Source organism: Barbus barbus, assembly GCF_936440315.1.
Source record: "Barbus barbus genome assembly, chromosome: 27".
In the NCBI taxonomy this organism is placed as follows: Eukaryota; Metazoa; Chordata; class Actinopteri; order Cypriniformes; family Cyprinidae; genus Barbus; species Barbus barbus.
The window spans coordinates 20,429,916-20,451,030 of NC_136755.1; the positions used below are offsets into that span (position 1 = coordinate 20,429,916).

The 21,115-nt window shown below is 36.5% G+C and overlaps 2 protein-coding genes across 2 annotated transcripts; one reads left to right on the top strand and one right to left on the bottom strand.

The window, feature by feature from the left end:
- Nucleotides 1-2,034: 2,034 nt before the first annotated feature.
- On the top strand, nt 2,035-8,301 carry LOC306846944 (oxidoreductase NAD-binding domain-containing protein 1-like). Its single transcript, XM_079380657.1, has 8 exons — nt 2,035-2,080; nt 2,328-2,448; nt 2,613-2,676; nt 3,170-3,276; nt 4,435-4,576; nt 5,476-5,712; nt 5,790-5,898; nt 6,011-8,301. Exons 2-8 carry the CDS (start codon nt 2,357-2,359, stop codon nt 6,166-6,168), a joined length of 909 nt encoding a protein of 302 aa, XP_079236783.1. The 5' UTR covers nt 2,035-2,080; nt 2,328-2,356; the 3' UTR covers nt 6,169-8,301.
- On the bottom strand, nt 8,268-21,027 carry LOC306846943 (raftlin-like; the record flags this gene model as incomplete). The annotated part of the gene is made up of 9 exons (XM_079380656.1): nt 8,268-8,630; nt 8,780-8,855; nt 9,280-9,383; nt 9,569-9,678; nt 9,953-10,156; nt 11,370-11,949; nt 12,573-12,684; nt 13,830-14,013; nt 20,886-21,027. The coding sequence occupies 9 exons, from the start codon at nt 21,025-21,027 to the stop codon at nt 8,268-8,270; spliced, it is 1,875 nt and encodes a 624-aa protein (XP_079236782.1).
- Nucleotides 21,028-21,115: the final 88 nt, after the last annotated feature.

Genomic DNA, 21,115 nt, shown 5'->3' on the forward strand with positions numbered 1-21,115 from the left:
AGTCACCCGCACGAGCTCTAATTTAATACTGCAAACATGTGACGTTTCTGTAACAAGACTCATCTGATTCTTAATTAGCATCTATGGGCGCGAGCCGAAAGGAAGGATCGGAGTCTCATGTTGTTGCTTTCCCCTTGTATTTCGAAACAGGCAATTTCAAAAACATCTTATTTATCTCTGATTGTGAGCTTTGTATGTATTGTCTAAAACAACACTATAGCTATTTTTATTCCCCTATGAGATATCCTTGAGAAAAGTTTTTTGTTTGATACCAGGCTCAAGAATGTCCATGATGATTATTAAAAGTATAAACTTTGTATTGTTAATTTCATGTATTTTTTGAGAAACATTTATACCATTGTCCTTAAAGTTTCCGACAACTGATACATCTGAGTGTACAACTTAATCATTATTGTAAAAAAACAAAACATTTCAATACGTTTTCATAAATATGTTTTTTGAATGTTTTCTCTAACGTCACTGACTTTGATTTGTGGAGAAATTTGTTTGAGAAAAAAATAAATAATAAAAAGCTTAAAAAACAGATAAAACTACTTTACTGCTCCTAAACATATATGATTTATTATTATTACCCCACAAAAAAGAGGTCTATTCAAGATATTGTCTGTTTTGCATTTGCATTTGAAAACCTCATTAACACAAGGAGCACGATAAAAAAGAGAAAAATATATTATGGCTGAAGCATAAACTAAAATGATTTATGCAGGTGATATTAAATATCAACTAATAATTAATCAGAATCTTGAAGGTCTTTTGAAGTTTACCATGGCCTAAATTACACTATATTAATAAACAATAGGCTATATGGACTTTTTTATTGTTTTATATGATGCACACAATGTTGAAATTCGAATAACATGCTGCATATTTATAATCACACAGCCAAGCCTATTTAAATAAACATTTGCGTGAAAGCACTCTCAGTTGTGTATATATACACTCAATTCTTTGTGCTGTCTTAAAATTAAAACGGTGCAAAGTTGTCATAAAAACTTGCAATCTCCGTTAAAAACAATTTAAAAATCCGGATGTCATAAGATGTTATGATTTGCACAGATCCGCGCGCTTTCAGGTGACATTGAGAGACAGCTGGAGGTCGATTTGGGGAACATTTGTAAAGCGCAAACACTCCTTGATTTATTTTAAATGAAGACTGAAATAGTTAGCTAAAATACAGACATTTTAACATCAGAAAAAGCTATTATGAGGGGTAGCTAACTGCAACATTGATTAGTCTAATCATAAATGAATGAAATCTCTCTCTCATCAGCTCATGGCATGCCATCACATGCTTTGATGCGTCTCTCACGAGCTCCGTTTTGAAAGTTGCTTCCAGTTTTTAATGCGATCTGGCGTGACTTTCCATGACATTTACGTGACAGCAGCACTCCTGTCCACCAGAATCGACACTGAAAACACAAAACACTTTTAATAAAGAAAATAGCCTGTGTGTTAACTTCTATGCATGCTATTTCTAATTTTGTCATCTGTTTAAGAACAGTCACTTTGTGATGTTTTATTTAGCCACCAGGGGCTCCTCATTCTTCACATGGTTCAGGGGAAGTTCAGAAACGCTCATTTTGAGCAAAATAACCTAATCTGAGTAGTCTAGGGCTATGTAATCTTTATGTGCTAAATTCGGCTCATGCGTTTTTGTGTTTTTTAAAAGCACGATTAATAATTACGATAATGACTTGTTTGCAAATTGCCTTATTTCATTCAAAAATATTTCTGTATTGTGTTTACAAGCAAATTGCATTGTTTCAGTCAAAAGTAGGCTACTTTTATGCTGTTTACACACTAATAATTTACCGTAGTCATAAACATTCCCACCTTTGTCTTGCTTGGGTATGTATATACTGATAATTTCATAGTTAGCGCTGTATGCATCCTAAATAGATACAATAATACAATTTTATCAATGGCATTTTAATCTTTTTATATTATTTAATAATGTTTTGCACTTGTTCCAAACTGAGGGAAGACCGCTGGGCGGCGCTACAGAATCTGTTCACCCACCGAAAACAGACGAAGAAGAAACATCACCGCGGTGACAGAGGTGAATGATGTTTATAGAAGCATTCTGCCTCGTGAGCTTATTAGCTCTTTATGCTTTGTCCGCTTCATTTGTTTAATATTTTAAGGCATACTGAACTCAAAACGTATTATTTAGTTAATAACAGGGTTTAATTGTTTACTGTGTGAATGTCACTTCACATCAGAAATTCATTTCAGATTTCAGTGTTGTTGGATATTATTATGTAAATTCAATAACTAAACTGCTTTCGGTCTGATATTATAATCAGGTGTCTGACAGGGATCAGCCCGTCATATCATGAGTGTCCCGTGTTTTGTAAGAACGGTGGCCAGTGGATCAGGAGTGGTCAGACCAGCTGTTTTCTGTTCATGTAAAGACACAGTCACACGGTGAGTATCCAGAACCTGGAGCTCTTTCTAGAGGCTTTGGGTGTAGTGGCTGTGTTTGAAAATCAAGTGAGCTGGCCACTAAGCCAAACTTTGTTGTTTAGCATGTAGGGAGCTCGATGGGTTTTGAGACACAGCCTGTAATTTTTGCTCTAAATTGGTTTCAGAAAAATGTCATCAAGGAGACAGACTGACCATCTAGAGAGAACTGCTAGCGTTCATAGACAAAAGGTTAGCCGTCTTAGATTTCTTTATGAAACCCTTGACCTGTTGACCATTGATTACGCTGTGACTCCTCATAAATGGTTAACAAATGTTGTAAAGGTGATAGGTGAAAGTTCAAACATTTGTTCAGTATTGTAAGTCAGCCAGTGTGTCATTTGATTTTTGTCATGAGGCTGAATTCAAGATGAATCTATCTATCTATCTATCTATCTATCTATCTATCTATCTATCTATCTATCTATCTATCTATCTATCTATCTATCTATCTATCTGTCTATGTGTACTCTATAGTGTTATTTCATTAACATCTTGTGCCGATTTTCTTGTCATACTGTAGATTTTTTACACTTCGGTCAATAAATGTGTACAGGTGTAGGAATGTATAATGGCTCCCATTTGTACATTCACATGGCATAATGCATTGCATTTAAAATGTTTAGAGGCTAAATTTTTACTGTACATTCTCTATGAAGACATGTTATGTTTTGTGTGTATCCAGGAGCTTTTCTCTGCACGTGTTAGTGACATTACGAATGAATCTGATACAGTGAAGAGACTGAGACTGAAGGTACCACATTCTGACTTCAGCTTCCGTGCTGGACAGTGGTAAGAATTTTGTGAAATATGTACTGAAAACATCTAATATTGATGACAAAACTAAAATATATCCAGTATAATATGATGGGGTTCACAAGAAAATAAAAAGTTCCAAGGGAGTACTGTTCGTAAATGTTACGTTTTCAGCACTTCAAACGTTTTCAGCACTTGACAATAGACGCGGAACACACAACACTATCATACATTATTTATTCATCACACATACTTATTTTTTCATTTCAAATTTGCACATATCAGACCTGTACACACATAATTGTCTATATTATATATTGTGTTTTGTACATTGCCTATTTGTATATTATTCTTTTATTATCTGTCCTGTCTGGTTGCTGTCTTTCTGTTGCACTGTGGAGCTTCTGTCACTATAACAAATTCCTCATATGTGTAAACATACCTGGCCAATAAAGCTCATTCTGATTCACTTGAATAATGACTAATATTTGAGAAGACATGCAATTTGAAAAATGGACACGAGATGGCGCTTTCCTCTCAGACAAAATTCTCACTTCAGCTTGAGATGTGATATCAGCAAACCATGCAAAATCCTGAAGATGTATTCTTACATCCACCTCTCCTCACACTTTCTCACCTCTGCTCTCGCTCCCATTGTGCCTTATTGCATTTGTTGTGAATGTGTGTGAGTTTTGAGAGAGTCTGAGTGAGGTGAAAAAGTCAGGCGATGATTTATGCAGATGTATGCACAGAAACTCCTCCAGACCATATGATGTTTTGTTCCTGCTAAAGAATATGAGGAACATGAGTCAGGGAGAGCAGAGCGAGTGGGAGTGTGTGTGTGTGTGTGTGTGTGTGTGTCCTGACATATGTGCTTATCACTTATTCATGCTCTGTGTACACACATGGTGACTCTCAAAGCGTATGTGTTGCTTTACTTTTTTAAATGAAGTATTATTAACGTACGTAATACTGGACACATGGGTTTAGTTGTGCTGGCATGTTACTGTGTGGGAATAATCTGCTTCTGTCGACTTTCTAAAAGTACTTTATGTAGTTGTGTTGTTAGTTTGGAGTACGTTAGATTTTAATCATTAACATGTGGAGTCGATGCATAAGGTAAGCAGTTAAGTTCATATAATGTATGCCAGCAGTGTGTCATATATTATATTTGAAGTGCACCCTTTTTCACAGGGTGGATTTCTTCATCCCAGGTGTGGATTCAGTGGGCGGCTTCTCTATCTGCTCGAGTCCTGGTCTGCTGCAGAGAGAGGGAGTGATTGAACTGGCCGTCAAATACACACGCCATCCTCCAGCACACTGGATTCACACCAAAGTGAGTGAATGAATTAAAAAGTATATAAACACTACTATTCAAGGTTTGGGGCTGATAAGAATTTTTTATGTTTTTGAAAGAAGTCTCTTATGCTTACCAAGGTTGCATTTATTTGATCAAAATACAGTAAAAACTGTAGCATTCTGAAATGTTATTACAATATTAAGTGACTCTTTTCTATTTGAAATGTATTTTATTCCTGTAACGACAAAGCTGAATTTTCAGCAACTATTACTGTGACGTCAGTGTCACATGATCCTTCAGAAATCAGTCTAATATGCTGATATGGTGCTCAAGAAACATTTCTTATTATTATAAATGTTGCTGTGCTGATGCACCCCTTAATATCATTGTGGAAACCATGATCATTTTTTTATTTAGGATTCCTTGACGAATAGAAAGTTCAGAAGAACAGCGTTTATTTGATATAGAAATCTTTTGTAACATTATAAATGTTTAGTTACTTTTGATCATTTTAATGCATCTTTGCTGAAAGTATTCATTTATTTCCCCCCAAAAACCTAAGTGGTAATATGTAAAGTTCAGTTTTTCATTCTTTGTTTTTATTTTAAATGGTAAATTCCATGTTTATTGGAATGCTTAAGGAAATCAGTATGTTTTTCATTATTCTGTTTCACTCCTAAACATGTATCATTACAAAAGTAAACTGTTTGCAAATCTTTGTTCTATTTTGACTTCAAGAGAAATTGCTTGTGCATGCACAGTGTGGACAGTTTTTCATACAATTATTCTACTTTGCAGAAGAAAACTTGTTTTATTTATTAACCTTTATTTATGAAAGTTTCTTTGTATACCAGGACTGTAGGGATCTACATTACATATAAATTGTTGTATGCCACGATTTGCTCAATATTTTTTTGTAAATTGCTGTGTTTCAGTGCTCTGTGGACGCTCAGGTAGCTGTGAGGGTGGGAGGTAACTTCTACTTTGACCTTCAACCTTCAGACCCTGTGGTGGACCTGTTGCTGATAGCTGGTGGTGTTGGCATCAACCCTCTGTACTCCATCCTGCTGCATGCAGCTGATCTGCTCAGACAGACTCATGGTCACAGGTACACTCCAGGGCGCACACACCTGTGCTACAGCGCCAAGAACACCAAAGAGCTGCTCTTCAAGGTATGTATGTACCCTTGACTTGTCCCTGAAGTGAGATTGAAGCTGCCAACTGACTTCTAAATATCTTCTGTCTTCAGAACAACATTATTGACATTTGTCACGAACGACCAGATAAATTCTCCTGTGATTTCCATGTTACTCAGCAGAGCTCTGATATAGAGCAGGAACTTCAGTCTTATACCATAAGTGAGTTGCACACATCTACATTTATTTATTTGACCATCCATAACCTACAACCTTTTAATTAAATTATTTTCAGACCTGATTTGTCACATGAGATATTCTTGTGTCTCTACAGAGGGAAGGATATCAGAAAAGGAACTTGAGCGCTATGTAGCTCCTGAGCACACATTGTGTTATCTCTGTGGCCCTCCTCCTATGATAGAGAAAGTGAGTTCTGACCTGAAGAGAGTCGGCCTGTCGGAGGACAAAATCATTTTTGAGAAATGGTGGTAGCTCAGATATTCACAGCAATGGATGCATCTGCATCATCATAGAAACGGCAATGGACCAGTAATGCCTTTGAGATCAGTTGAAGCGCACAACAGACACTGTGTCTGCATTCTCCACATTTAAAAGGACAATTATCCAGACTCTATGCCCTATTTTTGTTATACCTCATTTTAAAGATACTCAACCAATTGACCGTAACCAGCGTTGTAATGCTCTGCATTATAGTTCATTTGCTGGTTAACGGCATAGGCATCCTGCTTCAAGGGCATGATGAAAGATTGCATTCTCAGATTGCACTGGGTTTTTAGAGGTCTGTGTATAATTATGTTGTTTGCATTTTAGAACACGTATTTATTCATTAAAAACATTAGGGGCATAGAAATCAAAAGAGATAGTTCACCCAAAATTCTGTTATTAATTACTCATGTCGTTCCAAACCCATAAGACCTTTGTTCATCTTCAGAACTCAAATTAAGATATTTGGATGAAATCCAAGAGCTTTCTGACCCTCCATAGACTGTCAGGGAGCTACCACTTTCAAGGCCCAGAAACGCAGTAAGGACATTGTTAAAATCAGAAAATTCTCAGATTTCATTAAAAAATATCTTAATTTGTGTTCTGAAGATAAACGAAGGTCTTGCGGGTTTGGAACGACATGAGGGTAATTATTGACAGAATTCTAATTTTTTTGGGTGAACTATCCCTTTAATTTCTACGCCCATCTTTGCTCATCAATATAGTCTTAATTTGCTGAAAGGTGCTAAACATTGTCCCCTTTAAAGGGATGTTCCACCCAAAAATAGGAACTCTGAAAACAAACTGAGATTTAAAAAATAAAAAATAAAAATCCATCTCTGTGAGTCCATATGATGCAAGTGGTTTGAACCCTCAAAGTTGATGCTTCAAAAACCACACCAAGTGAGCATATGATCCCAGTAGATGAAACAATGTCTTCTGAAGCAAAACAATCGGTGTGTGTGAGAAAACTAATATTTTTACTTTTTATAAAACGGTTTCTGGTCAACTGCGGGTTCAATCCACTTGCATATTATGGACTCATAAGATGTTTTTTTTTTATCCTGATTTTGTTCTACAGATGAAGGAAGGTTTTATATGTAAAGAATGGCTTGAGGGTGAGAAATTCTTTAGGTGAAGTATCACTTCAAGGCAAGTCAGTTCACTTGGCGGCCATATTTGCAACATCCCATGGGCAGCTATTTCCAGGTTTGCAAGCACAGCTCCAATCTACCTAAATTATACTTAAAGACTCTTTGCTGAAACTCTTTCAATCACATTGTACAAATCTGGAAATACAATGTCATATATTGGGCATTTTAACAATTAATTTCTAGCCTGGTCCCGCCAAGTTATTGGCATTTTTGACTGTAAAGCAGGATTACAACTGTCATTGGGAACTTTTCCAATTAAAATTGAGTTCATAAAATATAATTATCTCCCATGTCATGGGAAGGATGGCTCTTCAAAACTGGATTGATGAACAAGATCTTTACCTCCAATAGTGCTGAAATGTTTTGAAAAATGACACTGAAAACAGAAGAAAACGGCAAGCTGTTGCTGCAAATGAAGCCCATTATTGAGAGCTTTTATTTACACCATTAACTGTCTCACAGACATTCACTATAACTGTTACTTTACAAATTTAGACATTAGTTACTGCCATCCTCACTTATATAAATAAATGGATTAACTGATGTAATACTGATTAAATAAATGAGCATCTTGTGGAGTGTATGCATTTGAGCTAGTGCACGATGTATTGCATATGCTAATACTGTATAAATGAGTTAACATCACAGATTCATACAGGTACAAGTTTTAACACATTGGTCAGCGTTTAGCACATTCAGAGCTCCGAACAGATGTTTTCACATTTGTTCAAATCTCTTGCCATTTGTTACAGCAATGCACCTTAAAAACCCTAATAATTAAGAGCAGCAAGATTCAAACACCTCTTTGCAATCTTACAGGACAATTACTCTGCAAGCAGATGTATATGCCCAGACACGGGCCTGATGAGAGTGTGTTGTGCCTGAATAAACATGAAGTTATTGTAATGTTTAAATATCCATAAATTAATACTGTCAGCACACTCCAGAGAATAAAGCCCTCTCTGTTACGAGCGCTCGCACGTCCTCATTTTTACCACATGTAATTGTGTGCTTTAATTCCTGATTGCCGTTTGTAATTCCATCCTTTTTGTTTGGGATGTCGATCCTCTGCTTGTGGAATTCCACTGTCCTTTCCGCTTGATCTCTTCTCTCTGGGCTTTCTGGCAAATTCTGCCCATTTTCCTTCTGGATAATCTCACGTTGTCTCATCAGACTTGTGTTTTCTCTCTCCATTCGTTCCATTTCTCTCTCAATTGTTGCCAGTGGTGATATCTCCCTCTCTGGTGTCCTTTTATTATTTACGTTCCTTTTGTTTTGACCTCTGAGGTGCAGTTTCTGGAAAACATACACACAAACTGTCAGACAATGAGCTACTTTTGAGGATTTTAAAGTGAACTGACAACGCGATTACAATTTCACACAGTTCTCTAAGACCGCTCAAATCTAATTTTAGCAGAAATAAACTTTGTGCCATGTATACACACCGTCAAGTCTCTCTTCTTGCGAGGCAGCGTGGGTCTCTGGAGGAAGAGGATCTGTTTCGTGGCCAAACTTCCATCACTAATACAAAAATAAATCAGAGGTATAAAATGTGTAAGAATTATAATTTTTTTCTTTTGATATGACTGGGAAGTGTTTTTTCAGGTAATATTTATCCTATTATTAGCCCCTGAAGTGCAACAGTGAATGTAATGCTCTTGTTTAAAGGCATAGTTCACCCAAAAATGAAAATTTTTATGAAAATGTTGTCACCCTCAGGCCATCCAATATATAGATGAGTTTGTTTCTTCATTCAGATTAGGAGGAATTTAGCATTATTTCACTTGCTCACAAATGGTCCCAAACAGCTCATAAAAACATTACAAAAATCCACACATAATCCACATGACTCATGATCAGTTAACATTTTATGAAGTGAAAAAGCTGTTTGTGTAAGAAACAAAATCATTAAAACATTTTTAAGGGTTTAGTATGGATTTGGAACCTTTTCATTTTGACGATAGGAGTGGGCAGAACACACATTAGTCTCCAGCCATACGGAGCCAGAGACTGGAGCAGAGGGATGTAGTCTGTTTTCACCGCAACACCCTGCAAAACAGAAGCGTCATTTAAACAGTGTGTTAAAGCATTTCACAAATGTCCTGTTGAGACATATTGTGTGAATGTGCACATATGTCTGCATTCATTTAAAAGGCAGTTTGTTAGAAGAACGGTGTCGAAGTTCCATAGATAATGCAATGAATTGAATTTGGGATGTACCACTGCAGACTTACATCAATAACAGTCCATTGCTCAACTACAATGGCGTCATACACTGTGGTTGGCCCGGCATCACCTGAAGCACTTTGGAAGATAAAAACACTCTCCACAATGGAAGATGATGCTGAAGATAGAGCAAGAAAAGAATTGGAAAATGTTGATAAGAATAGTTGCTAATTTGTTTTAGAGTTATCTTCTCAGCAGGTTACTAAAATATTTGAAAACTGTATTTTTCTATTTTTATTATATGGTTTTATGCATTTTTATCATGCTTGTTTATATACAAGTTTATCCTTATTTTATTAAAACTCACTTAAGAATAAATGTATAATGTATTAGTATAATGTATGTTTTTACAATCAGGAAAACTCTGTAAAATGTCACAACACCTCCAGTACCTGCATCATCTTCAAGGTTGAAGTAGCCGTCAATGAGTTGCGCGCCATTTCTGAAGTGCTGCGTCATGTGGTCCAGCCAATGGGAGTCAACCGAGCTAACAAGCCCCGCCTCCCTGTGCACCTGCAGTGGAACCCTCAGAGAAAAGATCTTTGGCGAACCTGACAGAAGTCTCGTATGGTTGTACAGCGCGAAGACCTGCACACCTACACATACACAGACAAATATTTAGTAAGTGTTTTATGACTTCTATATGTCGTTGCTACACGTTAGTTCCAAAAGTCAGATAAACCAAATTATAAATTAGTTGGCTAATTATAAACCAACAATTTTACATTGATATTCACATAACATCACGATTGAGAATCATACTGATAATATTCATCTAAATAAGAACTTAATTTTGAGTAACTTTCATTTTAGACACAACATTGACAGTTACTTTGTCTATTTTTTATACTGAGATTTGCATCACTAGTAATAATTGTTTCTGTAATAAAAGTAATAAAAGTTTCTGCCACTGAATAAAAATTAAAAACGGTAATTGCGACTTTATCTCTTAATTCTGACTTTTTTTCTCATAATTGTGTGATAAACTCTCAATTGCGAGTTAAAAAGTCATAATTGTGAGATATAAATTCGCAATTCTGAGAAATAAAGTCAGAACTGCGAGATATAAACTCACAATTCTGTTTTTTTTTTCTCGCAATTGCGAGTTTATATCTCGCAATTCTGACTTTTTTTTCACTGAATTGTGAGTTATAAAGTCAGAATTGTGAGATATAGGCTTAAACTCACAATTCTGAGAACATATCAGCCCCCCCCCCCCCAAAAAACTCGACTGGAGTTAACTCGCAATTGCATGTTTATAGCACGCAATTCTGACTTTATAACTCACAAAAAAAAGTCAGAATTCCTTTTCCAAAAGTCGCAGTAACCTTTTTTGATTTTTTTTATTCAGTGGCGGAAACGTGCTTCCATAGAATCAGATTATTTTCAGAACAAATATTTACACACCAAGGAATTAAAAATTGGTTGGCTCATTTGATATATAATTTATGATCTAGATATAATCTAATATATCCACCTTTTTCTTGCCATAAAAATGGGCGTGGCCATTTGTAAATTCTATGGGTCTAGCTTCCGATCTCATCGGCGTCCAGCTATTTTTAGCTGTACAAAACACTTCGTTTTGCTGCTTGATATTGAAAATTGGTGTGTCATATTATTTTAATGTATTATCTTAATTATGAACAGACTGGTTTGTAGTGCAAACAGTTTTACCGTTTACTGCACGTTGTTATTCTCTTTGTTATTTACCTAAGTCTCACCCATAGGCTTACTTCCACGTTGAAGAAAAAGGTGGATAGTCCCCCACACCCAAACCTTTCTCTGTATTTCAACAGACTGCACACTTACGATTCAGCATCGGGGTGGTTCCGCTACGCTTGCTGTGCTTGTCTTGGCTTTTGACCTGCTCTCTGTGCTCTCTTTTGTTGTTTTCTGCCAAATCACAGCTGGGAAAGTCAGGCTGTATTCTTGTGCTCTGGGTCTGATGTGGCTCTGGTGCACAAGAGCTTAATATAAACTCATGAGATGGCATTTGGTTCTTCAAATCCTCAGCTTGCGTACTTTCACCTTCAATATTTAAGTACTGATAATCAGGAGACTGATGGTTCTCAGCGAAAGGATTCTGATTATTCCAGGACTGGCTGCTCTCAGTGCTTTGAATTTGAAAGCTGTGGTTCATAAAGTCTTCATTGTCTGAATTAAAGTTTGTACGATTCTGGTTTCGTTGATCCCCATTGTCTCTATCCTGTTGGCTCTGCTCGCTCGCAGGGCTGAGGGTCGGAGGTCGGCTGCTGTGATGAACAGAACAGGGACTGGAGTGCAAGGAGGAAAGATCCTCTGGTTCCCAGTGACCAAGGAAATATGGACCTCCACCGGGTTGCGGCAAAAACCCCACAAACAGATCACCCTGATCAGCCAAATCCTGCACCTGCATCCCCAAAAACAACCAGGACCAACAGAAGAAGTGAAATATTCATCAATCTTTTTACCACCTGTTCCAATCAAAGCTGACAATGAAAGTAAGTGGATTCCAATGTATTATGAATAATTTTACAGTGTTTTTAGAGGACACTGTAATTTTTTTTTCCTGCAGATGCTTTTAAAATAAGCTCTGTGGAGCTGTGACAGGAAACGCTAATGAAAACCATATTTTCCAATCATCATACTGTCACACCACACACACGCATACGTATAAATCATCAGTAAATGTCACACGGCTCAAACACTTCCACACAAACACTCAGTCAAACAGTGTTTATCTCCAGATAAATGCAATTACTGAAAAGGCGAGGGGGTGATGACTAATGGAATGGCAGATGAATGTGGGGTGTCAGTGTCTATGGAGCAGCCTGTCAGCTTATGTTTTCTATTTTACAGCCGTATTGTAAGACCACGATAGAGAGAGTTTGAAGTAAGTGGATTTTCGGTGTCATCTTTAATGGAGTGATGACATTAAGTGTGCCACTAAAATTTAGTAACTAAATGACAAACGAATTGACCTGCTGCTCTCGATTTGAATGAAAACAAATGCACTTTTAAAGAGGGTCTAACCTTTTTCACATAGCCCTGTATGACTTCTGGGTCAGGGTCCTGGTGACCGAGGTAACACACATCTGTCATGAGATGAGGCTCAACCCAGTTTAGCATGCCACTGTCAGAACCACTGTAACAAAAAACAAAAAGTCACGTTTGAACATCCAAAATAGACCCTGTTTACCTTCTTAATGCACAAACTTGGTCTTATTGTAAATGATTCATATGCAAATCTTATTGCAGAAAATATTCTTAATTTTTCATCAAAGTAAAATAAATGACACCTCCTTGGAAACAACGTTCCCCTTCCTGTCATGTGACTTGGATAATATCCGCTGCTGTGCAGTATATAGTATGTAAAAACAGTAATATTGTGAAATATAAAAATTTAAATAGCTTTTTTTTCTGTTTTAATACCTTTTAAAATGTAATTTATTCATGTGATGGAAAAACTAAATTTTCAGCATCATTACTCCAGTCTTCAGTGTCACATGATCCTTCAGAAATCATTCTAATATGCTGATTTGGTCAAGAAACCCTTCTTATTATTATCAATTTTGAAAACATGATAAATTGATAAATGATTTGAGATGATCAAACACCTGAGAAGAGATGATGCCAACCCCTCAGAGGACGCCAACGCTCAGACAACAAAATGAATTACCAAATTTTGCCATAAGTTAACTATATTAAGGTTTTGCAATATATAAATATACTGTGGAAACTTAATTTCCTGTAGAGCTGCTTTGCAACTATTTGTATCGTAAAAAGCGATATACAAATAAACTTGAACTTGATGCTAAATATTGTTGTGAAAAATTTGAAATAGGAATTTTTGTAACATTACAAATTTGTCACTTTTGATCAAATTAATGCATCCTTGCTGAACTGGAAACAAAACAAAACAAAAAAACTAAACATTTGAATGGTAGTGTGTCACAATTTTTAATTGACCAGACAAACTAAAATGCAAAGTAATCTTTTCAGTTTTAAACAACTAGTGATATGGTCACATCCTTGTAATTATGTTCAGTAATGGCCCATATACTCATATGCTTTCAAGTCATTAAAATGAGCAGGTCTGTTCTTCCACTTCAATCCGTGTCTTATATTCTCTCATCCCGTCTCATCACTGAACACCACTCACTGATTAAATAATGCAACATAGTACTGTATAATGCACAAAAATGTTACTAATTGAAATGTTTACTGATGTGTACAGAACACGGTTTGTGTGCAATAAGCAGTATATATTATATCATTCCTAGTGTATACCTGTGTGTTTCTCTGATGAGCACAGCCCGGTGTAACTGCTTCTGAAGGTTAGCACTAGCAGGGCCGCAGGAGTGAACAAAGGGATGGACAGCAGCCAGTACGAACCCCTTCTGATACAACTCGCACACCTGCACCGGAAGCTCTCTGACTGACGACAGACACAGCAACGAAGACACTGCCACCTCTGAAGAGACAAACAGAGAGTGAGTCAGAGAAAGAAAAAACATATAACATTTCATCTATCTGTCAAATATCATCATTTGTCCCGACCAGTGTTGGGCTCGTTACTCAAAAAAATGTATTACTTGTTACTCCTTTTAAAATTAATATCATGTTACTTATTACTTTTTGGCAACAGTAATTAGTTACACTACTAGTTACATTTCTTTCACGCCCCACAGAAGTTGTAATTGCATATCTTTCCCTCAAAATTCTTCTAAAATGTTCCTAAAATATATTTCTGCCTCATCATTTCACCAAAATGCACATTGGATCGCAGTTAGAAGTTATTACAAATGCTCAGTGGTGATTGATAGTGACGTTTAAGCGTTGTATTATTTTCATTAATTGTGTGGCTTGAAGCTAATTGTAGCTATAATTTCTGTTACCCATAGCCGATTATATTTTATGATGTATTTTATCAAAAGAAATCATACGAAAATGTTTCATTTTCTAATGCAATGTATATCAGGATCAGAGGGATGTGGGTGGACACGCTATGGAATGCCAGAGTAAACTAATGCTACAACTTAAAAATCAATGCCAAAATCAATGTAATGGCAATATTTCCATTCATTGAATGTTAGCTTTTCCATATAGTTTCCCTGCTGCACTGGTGACTTCATGTGCCTGTGCAAATTATGAAAATTACTAAAATAAATCTGGGAATTATTGAATTTTTGGATTTCAAATCAGAAGGGGTTGAGGCATCAATAGAAACTAAGTAACTAGTTGTTTTATGGATGGTAACTGTAATATTATTACTGATGTTACACTACTAGTTACTGACAAATTTATATTAGTACTGACCAACACTGGTCCCGACACAGCTACTACTGCTCAAAAAATTTACATTTACCATTGTGACAACTTACTTACTGTATAATAGTGTATATATTAAAATAATAACAATAATGAAACAAACAATTAAAAAAAAACATATTTTGAACTTTATTTTTAATTAAATAAATGCAGCCTTGGTGATCATAAGTCAGCATATATCAGTACACCAAAACTGACGTAACTGATGACTAATGTAAGTATACTTTCATACCACTCTCTCAGCATGATTTAATATATACACTCCTGCCACATACTCAACAAAACAAAGCCGAAATGGGGGGACGAATGATGTAAGACAGAAATGAAAAGATAGGTGTGAACCATTTCATTCACAGTCATCTCTTTCAAATAAAGTGTTAATATGCTTGCTTTCTGACGCACAAACTGAATCGCTGTAGAAATTGTTTGAGAAGTATTTTGGTGAGACTGTTTTACAGGCTAATTGTTTCTGGAATCAGTAATTAAACTTAATTTCCAGCGCTCATTATTCAGAGCACTATTAAGGGCAGCAGCGAGCTGTAATCTGAGCACTGCTTGACTGCAATCATCTTTCAGAGGTGTGAGGAGCTTGTTTAAACAAAACTCTGACGGTCTGAACACGCTTTGACTCTGAGGGGGGTTTATTAGTGTTTCCACTGAATAAAAAACTGCACAGTTCATAGCAAGATGAACGTATAGGTGAATTGAGTGCAAATGTGTGATTCAGTCTTCAGTGTCACATGATTCTTAAGAAATCATTCTAACACGCTAATTTGGACCCAAAAAATGTATTATGTCACTCTCTCAAATATGACTAAAGATAGATCACATTTAAAAGCAAAATTAATGTGGGAGGAGACTGGCCAGCAATCAGTTTCAGGTGGCTAGTCATATGATCAAGACCGCATAAATGGGTGTTTTCTGCAGTTTTGCCGTGTTTTTGATGTTGTGCTCGACGTGCAGCCCCTGTACCCTTTCACATAGGTATGTTATTAGCTGTGTGGTTTTGTTTGCGTTGAATGACTGCACCTTGATGGCACAATTCCATTTTTAGGTGATCTTTTCTTCTTTTAGGCTGATTATTTAAGAGGTTTTTATTCTCTGTCTGGGAAGCGGGGCAGACAAACATTTATTGCTGCGGTACCTTCACTGGGCTGACGGCCGTGATGGAATGCTGAATAATGGTAAATGCAGCATACACTTTACTGAGGCCGATTGCTTATGAGCTTGATGCAATTAATACATGAGAATTTATTTGATGTGGTTAATATCTGTGCTCTTGTTTTATAGTACCTATTATCTATCATGTTTGGGGATTGAGAGCTGAGATTGGGTAACTGTACTGCAGTTGTACTTTCGATAATGTATGTTTTGTTTGTTTGTTTTATATTGCGGGCTGTCTTGATGTGTATTAACCTGCCTGTTTTCTTTGTTAAAGGGGCAGACCAGCCACTGTTTCTTGTCTATTTAAGCTTTATATTGTGGTTTAGTGTCTGTTTTTATTCTATATTGATAATTAACGTGATTATATTAAATATTGTGTGTTATTTGCTTTTTTGTTTCTGTGGTACTGCTCTCCTCTTTTTGTGTGTTGCAGTGCTCAGTGACTTTGTACAGGGCCGGGCCTGCATCGATACTAAACCTCCTTCGGTGTAGGTGATTTGGGTGGAGTGGCACTGTTGTGTGGTGTGCACAAAAGGTTGGCACTGAAATGGTTATTTATTTGCGGTGTATGCTGTGGGTTTTCTTTAGTTTTTCTTCTTTTGTCTCTTACAGGTGGTAGGAGGTTCATAAGAGCAGGCCCGACCCTCTTGCAGTCTTGAGGAGAGCTATTACCTACTTTTGTGGATTTTATTGATGCGTTTTAACATTTGATGGTCTGTGTTGGACAATAAAATTGTGATTTCTTACAAACTCCATTGTTGCCCAGAATCAAGTATTGTGATTTGAGAAGGGCTCCTCCTGCCATTAATAAGGAGGTGACGTAGCCAGCTTATATCTTCTACACTACATTAACAACAGAGTTAAATGTTCAGTATCCAGTTCAGTGTAACAGTACAAAGACATAAGTGAGTGAAGTGAAGTGACATTCAGCCAAGTATGGTGACCCATACTCGGAATTCGTGCTCTGCATTTAACCCATCCAACGTGCACACACACAGCAGTGAACACACACACACCGTGAACACACACCCGGAGCAGTGGGCAGCCATTTATGCTGCGGCGCCCGGGGAGCAGTTTGGGGTTCGGTGCCTTGCTCAAGGGCACCTCAGTCGTGGTATTGAGGGTGGAGAGAGCGCTGGACATTCACTCCCCCCACCTACAATCCCTGCCGGCCCGAGACTCGAACCCGCAACCTTTGGATTACGAGTCCGACTCTCTAACCATTAGGCCACGACTTCCCATGTATCGGTCATGACACACACCCATTAAACTTCACCAAATAACAAATTCTGTTTGCAATCATCAGGTAGTGCTGAAGCTGCGGAAGTGTCTTAGATTTTATGACGTCTATCAACTTACTCCAGTCCAGAGCATGAACTATATTAACCAGTGCATCATACAAAAGGCCCGCGGCAAAAGACCCATGCTATGCATGAGAGAATGAGAAAATGTTTGTTTGTGTGAGACCAACAAACACAGAAGATTTCACTGCTCCTGAAAGACCAAGTATAGGATAATCTGTCCCTATATTTACTACAGGGGAATTCCACCTTTATAAAGCAGAATTTACTCAGTCGGGGGTTAAACATTCGGGTAAACAGTCAATCTCAGCAACAAACTCCACCTCAAGAATGCAGCCCTCTAAACGAATATTCCTCAGTCTCTGTGTAATGTACAAGCTCTAAAAATGAGTAGCAGAGACTTTGGCGAATAGTTAAACCCCACCTGCAGAGAAATATGTTTTTATACTAAAATATCAAGTGTCGTAGCACAATTACACTTGTCTATATCCTTTTTGGGTTGTCTGGATCTAACAGGATCTGTTCTGTCTAACAGGATTTGTACTTTATTTTTTAAATCAATGATTGGACATAACACAAAAATAATTATCAGCTTATCGACCAGAATTAATACCCATGCATTATTTGAATTGACCAATCAGCATCCAGATCCATTTTATAATAACACTTACTCATTTATTATTAAAACAAAGTTGTTCAGTGTTTAAATGCCATAGTAATTCAATTTCTTTGAACCAATCATCTGAATGATTCTTTGAACTAAATGTGTTAGTAGCAAATCTATTAGATAGCCGTCCCTTCTCCTGCTGTGCTGACCTATCAGGACTGCTCTCTAAATATTGATATGACATAAATATTAAAGTAAGTGTTTATATGATTCATAAGTATAAGGGATTCTTGCTGCTTATGAGTGTGATGTTGGGTCCTTGGGGGTCTTATTTTATTTAGTAATAACCCGACAGAGAGTGGAATTGCATTATTTATAGACCAATTTCAATTAAAACAAGATTTTGGCTATAAATACAGTTCAGTGTCACTAGGGCGACTGATTTTCTCTATAGCGCACACACAAACAGATAAATCCCAGATTTTAGTACTAAGCCCCTCCCATCTTCAAGATCAGATAATCTTTAAAGGATGCCTAGCATTTTCTCTCTCTCTCAGTTTTTTTCCCTCTTTGTTATTTCATCCCTGTTATTCATTCACATTCATTAAGTCACTTATTGTTGCTTTCAAAATTGATGCCCTAAAACAAATAAACAAACATATTCAAACATCTCTGGCTCTCACTCGCGCTGTCACAGCAGTTTGCAGTGAAACTCTTTTTTTGTCTCGGTGTCTCTGTAGGCATCAGTGAATTTTACATATAAATGACCTGCCTGCCTGTCTACCGATAAGCAGCTAAAACAGAAAGCCTGGAGTGTGTGTGTGTGTGTGTGTGTCCAGAACCACCACGATTGCCACGAGTCCCAGTTCTCACATATTCCTATTTTATATATAAATAAATATTTGATCCAGGTCACACTCTCAGATGCTCACCTACACACACACACACTTTTGTGTTCGGGTAATGTTGTCTTTAACTTTAACAATATTTACATTACTGCTAAATAAGCCTAGACAGCGTGGGCATGACTGACATTGATTAGAAGACCAAATAAACAAATACTGATATAATGCATTGCTAATTTGCTATGGATGATAATGACCATTGAATGGTGTGACTGAATCACAATTTAGTCAAAATGAAGTATTCCAGTTATAAATAAAAATGTATTGCAGACAGTTGTGGAAAAACGTGCAATAGTATTTATTTAGCAGACGTTTGTCTACATAGAAGCAATTCATCCTAGGTAATGCATTAACATGAGTATATTCATGAATATTAACCAAGGTTCATAAAGCAGTTAAAAGAATAATGTTCATTGTTAGTTCATAATATAAAATGCATTAAAGTATCCAACTTGGGTGCGGATAGAAAAACTTTCCATTGACTTCTATTGTTTTATTCTAAGCTCATTTTCTACGCACTAACCTTTGCATGTGGTCCGTTTCGTATTCTTCATTAAGACATTAGTATGTTTATTAGCATTTATTTATGTTTATTATGTTTTCTTCTTGGAGACCAATGGATTGTGCCCACAATGTAGGTAAATTCAGCTTTTACTATCTCTGCCCCCCCAAAAAAATAAACAACTAGTGATATGGTCACATCCTTGTAATTATGTTCAGTAATGGGCTATGGCCCATATACTCATATGCTTTCAAGTCATTAAAATGAGCAGGTCTGTTCTTCCACTTCAATCTGTGTCTTATATTCTCTCATCCGGTCTCATATCCTCTTTCTCTGAATTCAGCGGGATCCATTATTGCCTCTCTCGAAGCACACTAACAAAAGCGGCATTAGTATATTTAGAAACATAAGCCCTCAAAAAATATACACTGTTTGGTTGCTCTCTTGCTCTATTACTCTCTCTCTCTCTCTCTCTCTCTCTCATCTAATCTTACACTTTTTTCTTCTCAGTTTGAAGCTTTACAATTTATTATCTGAAGGTGGGTTTGTGCATTTGCGTATGCATATCATCAATATGGATGTTGCTTTGAATTCTGAAAAACAGCAATCATTTTTATGCTGTATGTCACTCTGTATATTAATCCTCTGATGCATGAATTATAAAGTCTTTAAAGAAGAAGAAAAAACGTAATTCCTTTTTTTAAAGAAAAAAATCTGAATAATTCACAATCAGTGTTGTTTTGGTAGTATTTAGGCCTATATATTTACAGTATTTATCATTTTTTTTTTCAAGTTTTGTATGTGCTTTTTGTCCTTTCACGTTTACCTTTATTTTTATTTTAGTGATTTTATTATTTCAACTTAAATGTTTATTTCAGTTAGTTGCCAGAGCAACATTGCTTGTTGTTTACATTTTTTCAGTTGAATTTTTCTTCTAATATTTTTATTTCAGTTTTATTTGAGGTAATAAAGATGTTTAATTATTTTAGTTTTACAGTAGTTAACAATAACATTTTTCTGTCTTTTTTGTTTGTTTTGTTTGTAGTCTGTTTTGAGTTATATATTGGTCTACTGCAATAACACAAAATTATATATACTCCAGAGGTGCCACTTCCATAATGACATGTAAAGATGACAGTTAATCAGAAATAAGAGTAAAGCCCCATTCACAACAAAGATAATTACACACTAATGGATGATAATGTTCGTTTTATTGTAAATATTGCACTACAGTTGTGTGTCTGCCAAAAATGTTCAAACTCTTTAAAATTGGATGGATTCTGATTGAGTATGTTTTTATTGCACATTAGCTGAAAAAAATTCCAACGATATTGTTCCTATTTGTAAGTTGTTACAGTTGTGGTGAGGATGAATGATTATTAAAACTTTATAGTTATTGTCCCTTGTATGAATGGGCCTTTGGGGTCAAAGTTCATCACCCATAAGAAATTCTGGCCATATTAAATCCCAATTAAAAACAACACCTACAAAGGGACTTTATATTATATAAAATGTGCAGGATATGGGCATTCATACCTTCTTTTCCTAACAGAAAATCCAGGAAGTGGTATGTATAGGCCACTCCTGAGTGCGTCTCCACTTGCGCTCTTCTGAGGGTGGAGAAAATCTTCCCCGGAGCTTCATCTGACCCTCGGGGCTTCTGTAACTTACAGCCCATGTCTGCACACGCGGAGAAAAAAACTAAGAAAGAGAAAGAAAATGAGACAGATGAATATGGATAATTTGTACTGAAATATTCATGTACT

Bases quoted from the DNA above. Each gene is read 5' to 3' on its own strand.
- LOC306846944 (XM_079380657.1), top strand. From the start codon at position 2,357: ATGAGTGTCCCGTGTTTTGTAAGAACGGTGGCCAGTGGATCAGGAGTG. The intron at 2,677-3,169 runs GTTAGCCGTCTT...GTGTGTATCCAG, and splicing joins CTAGCGTTCATAGACAAAAG to GAGCTTTTCTCTGCACGTGT. The intron at 3,277-4,434 runs GTAAGAATTTTG...CCTTTTTCACAG, and splicing joins AGCTTCCGTGCTGGACAGTG to GGTGGATTTCTTCATCCCAG.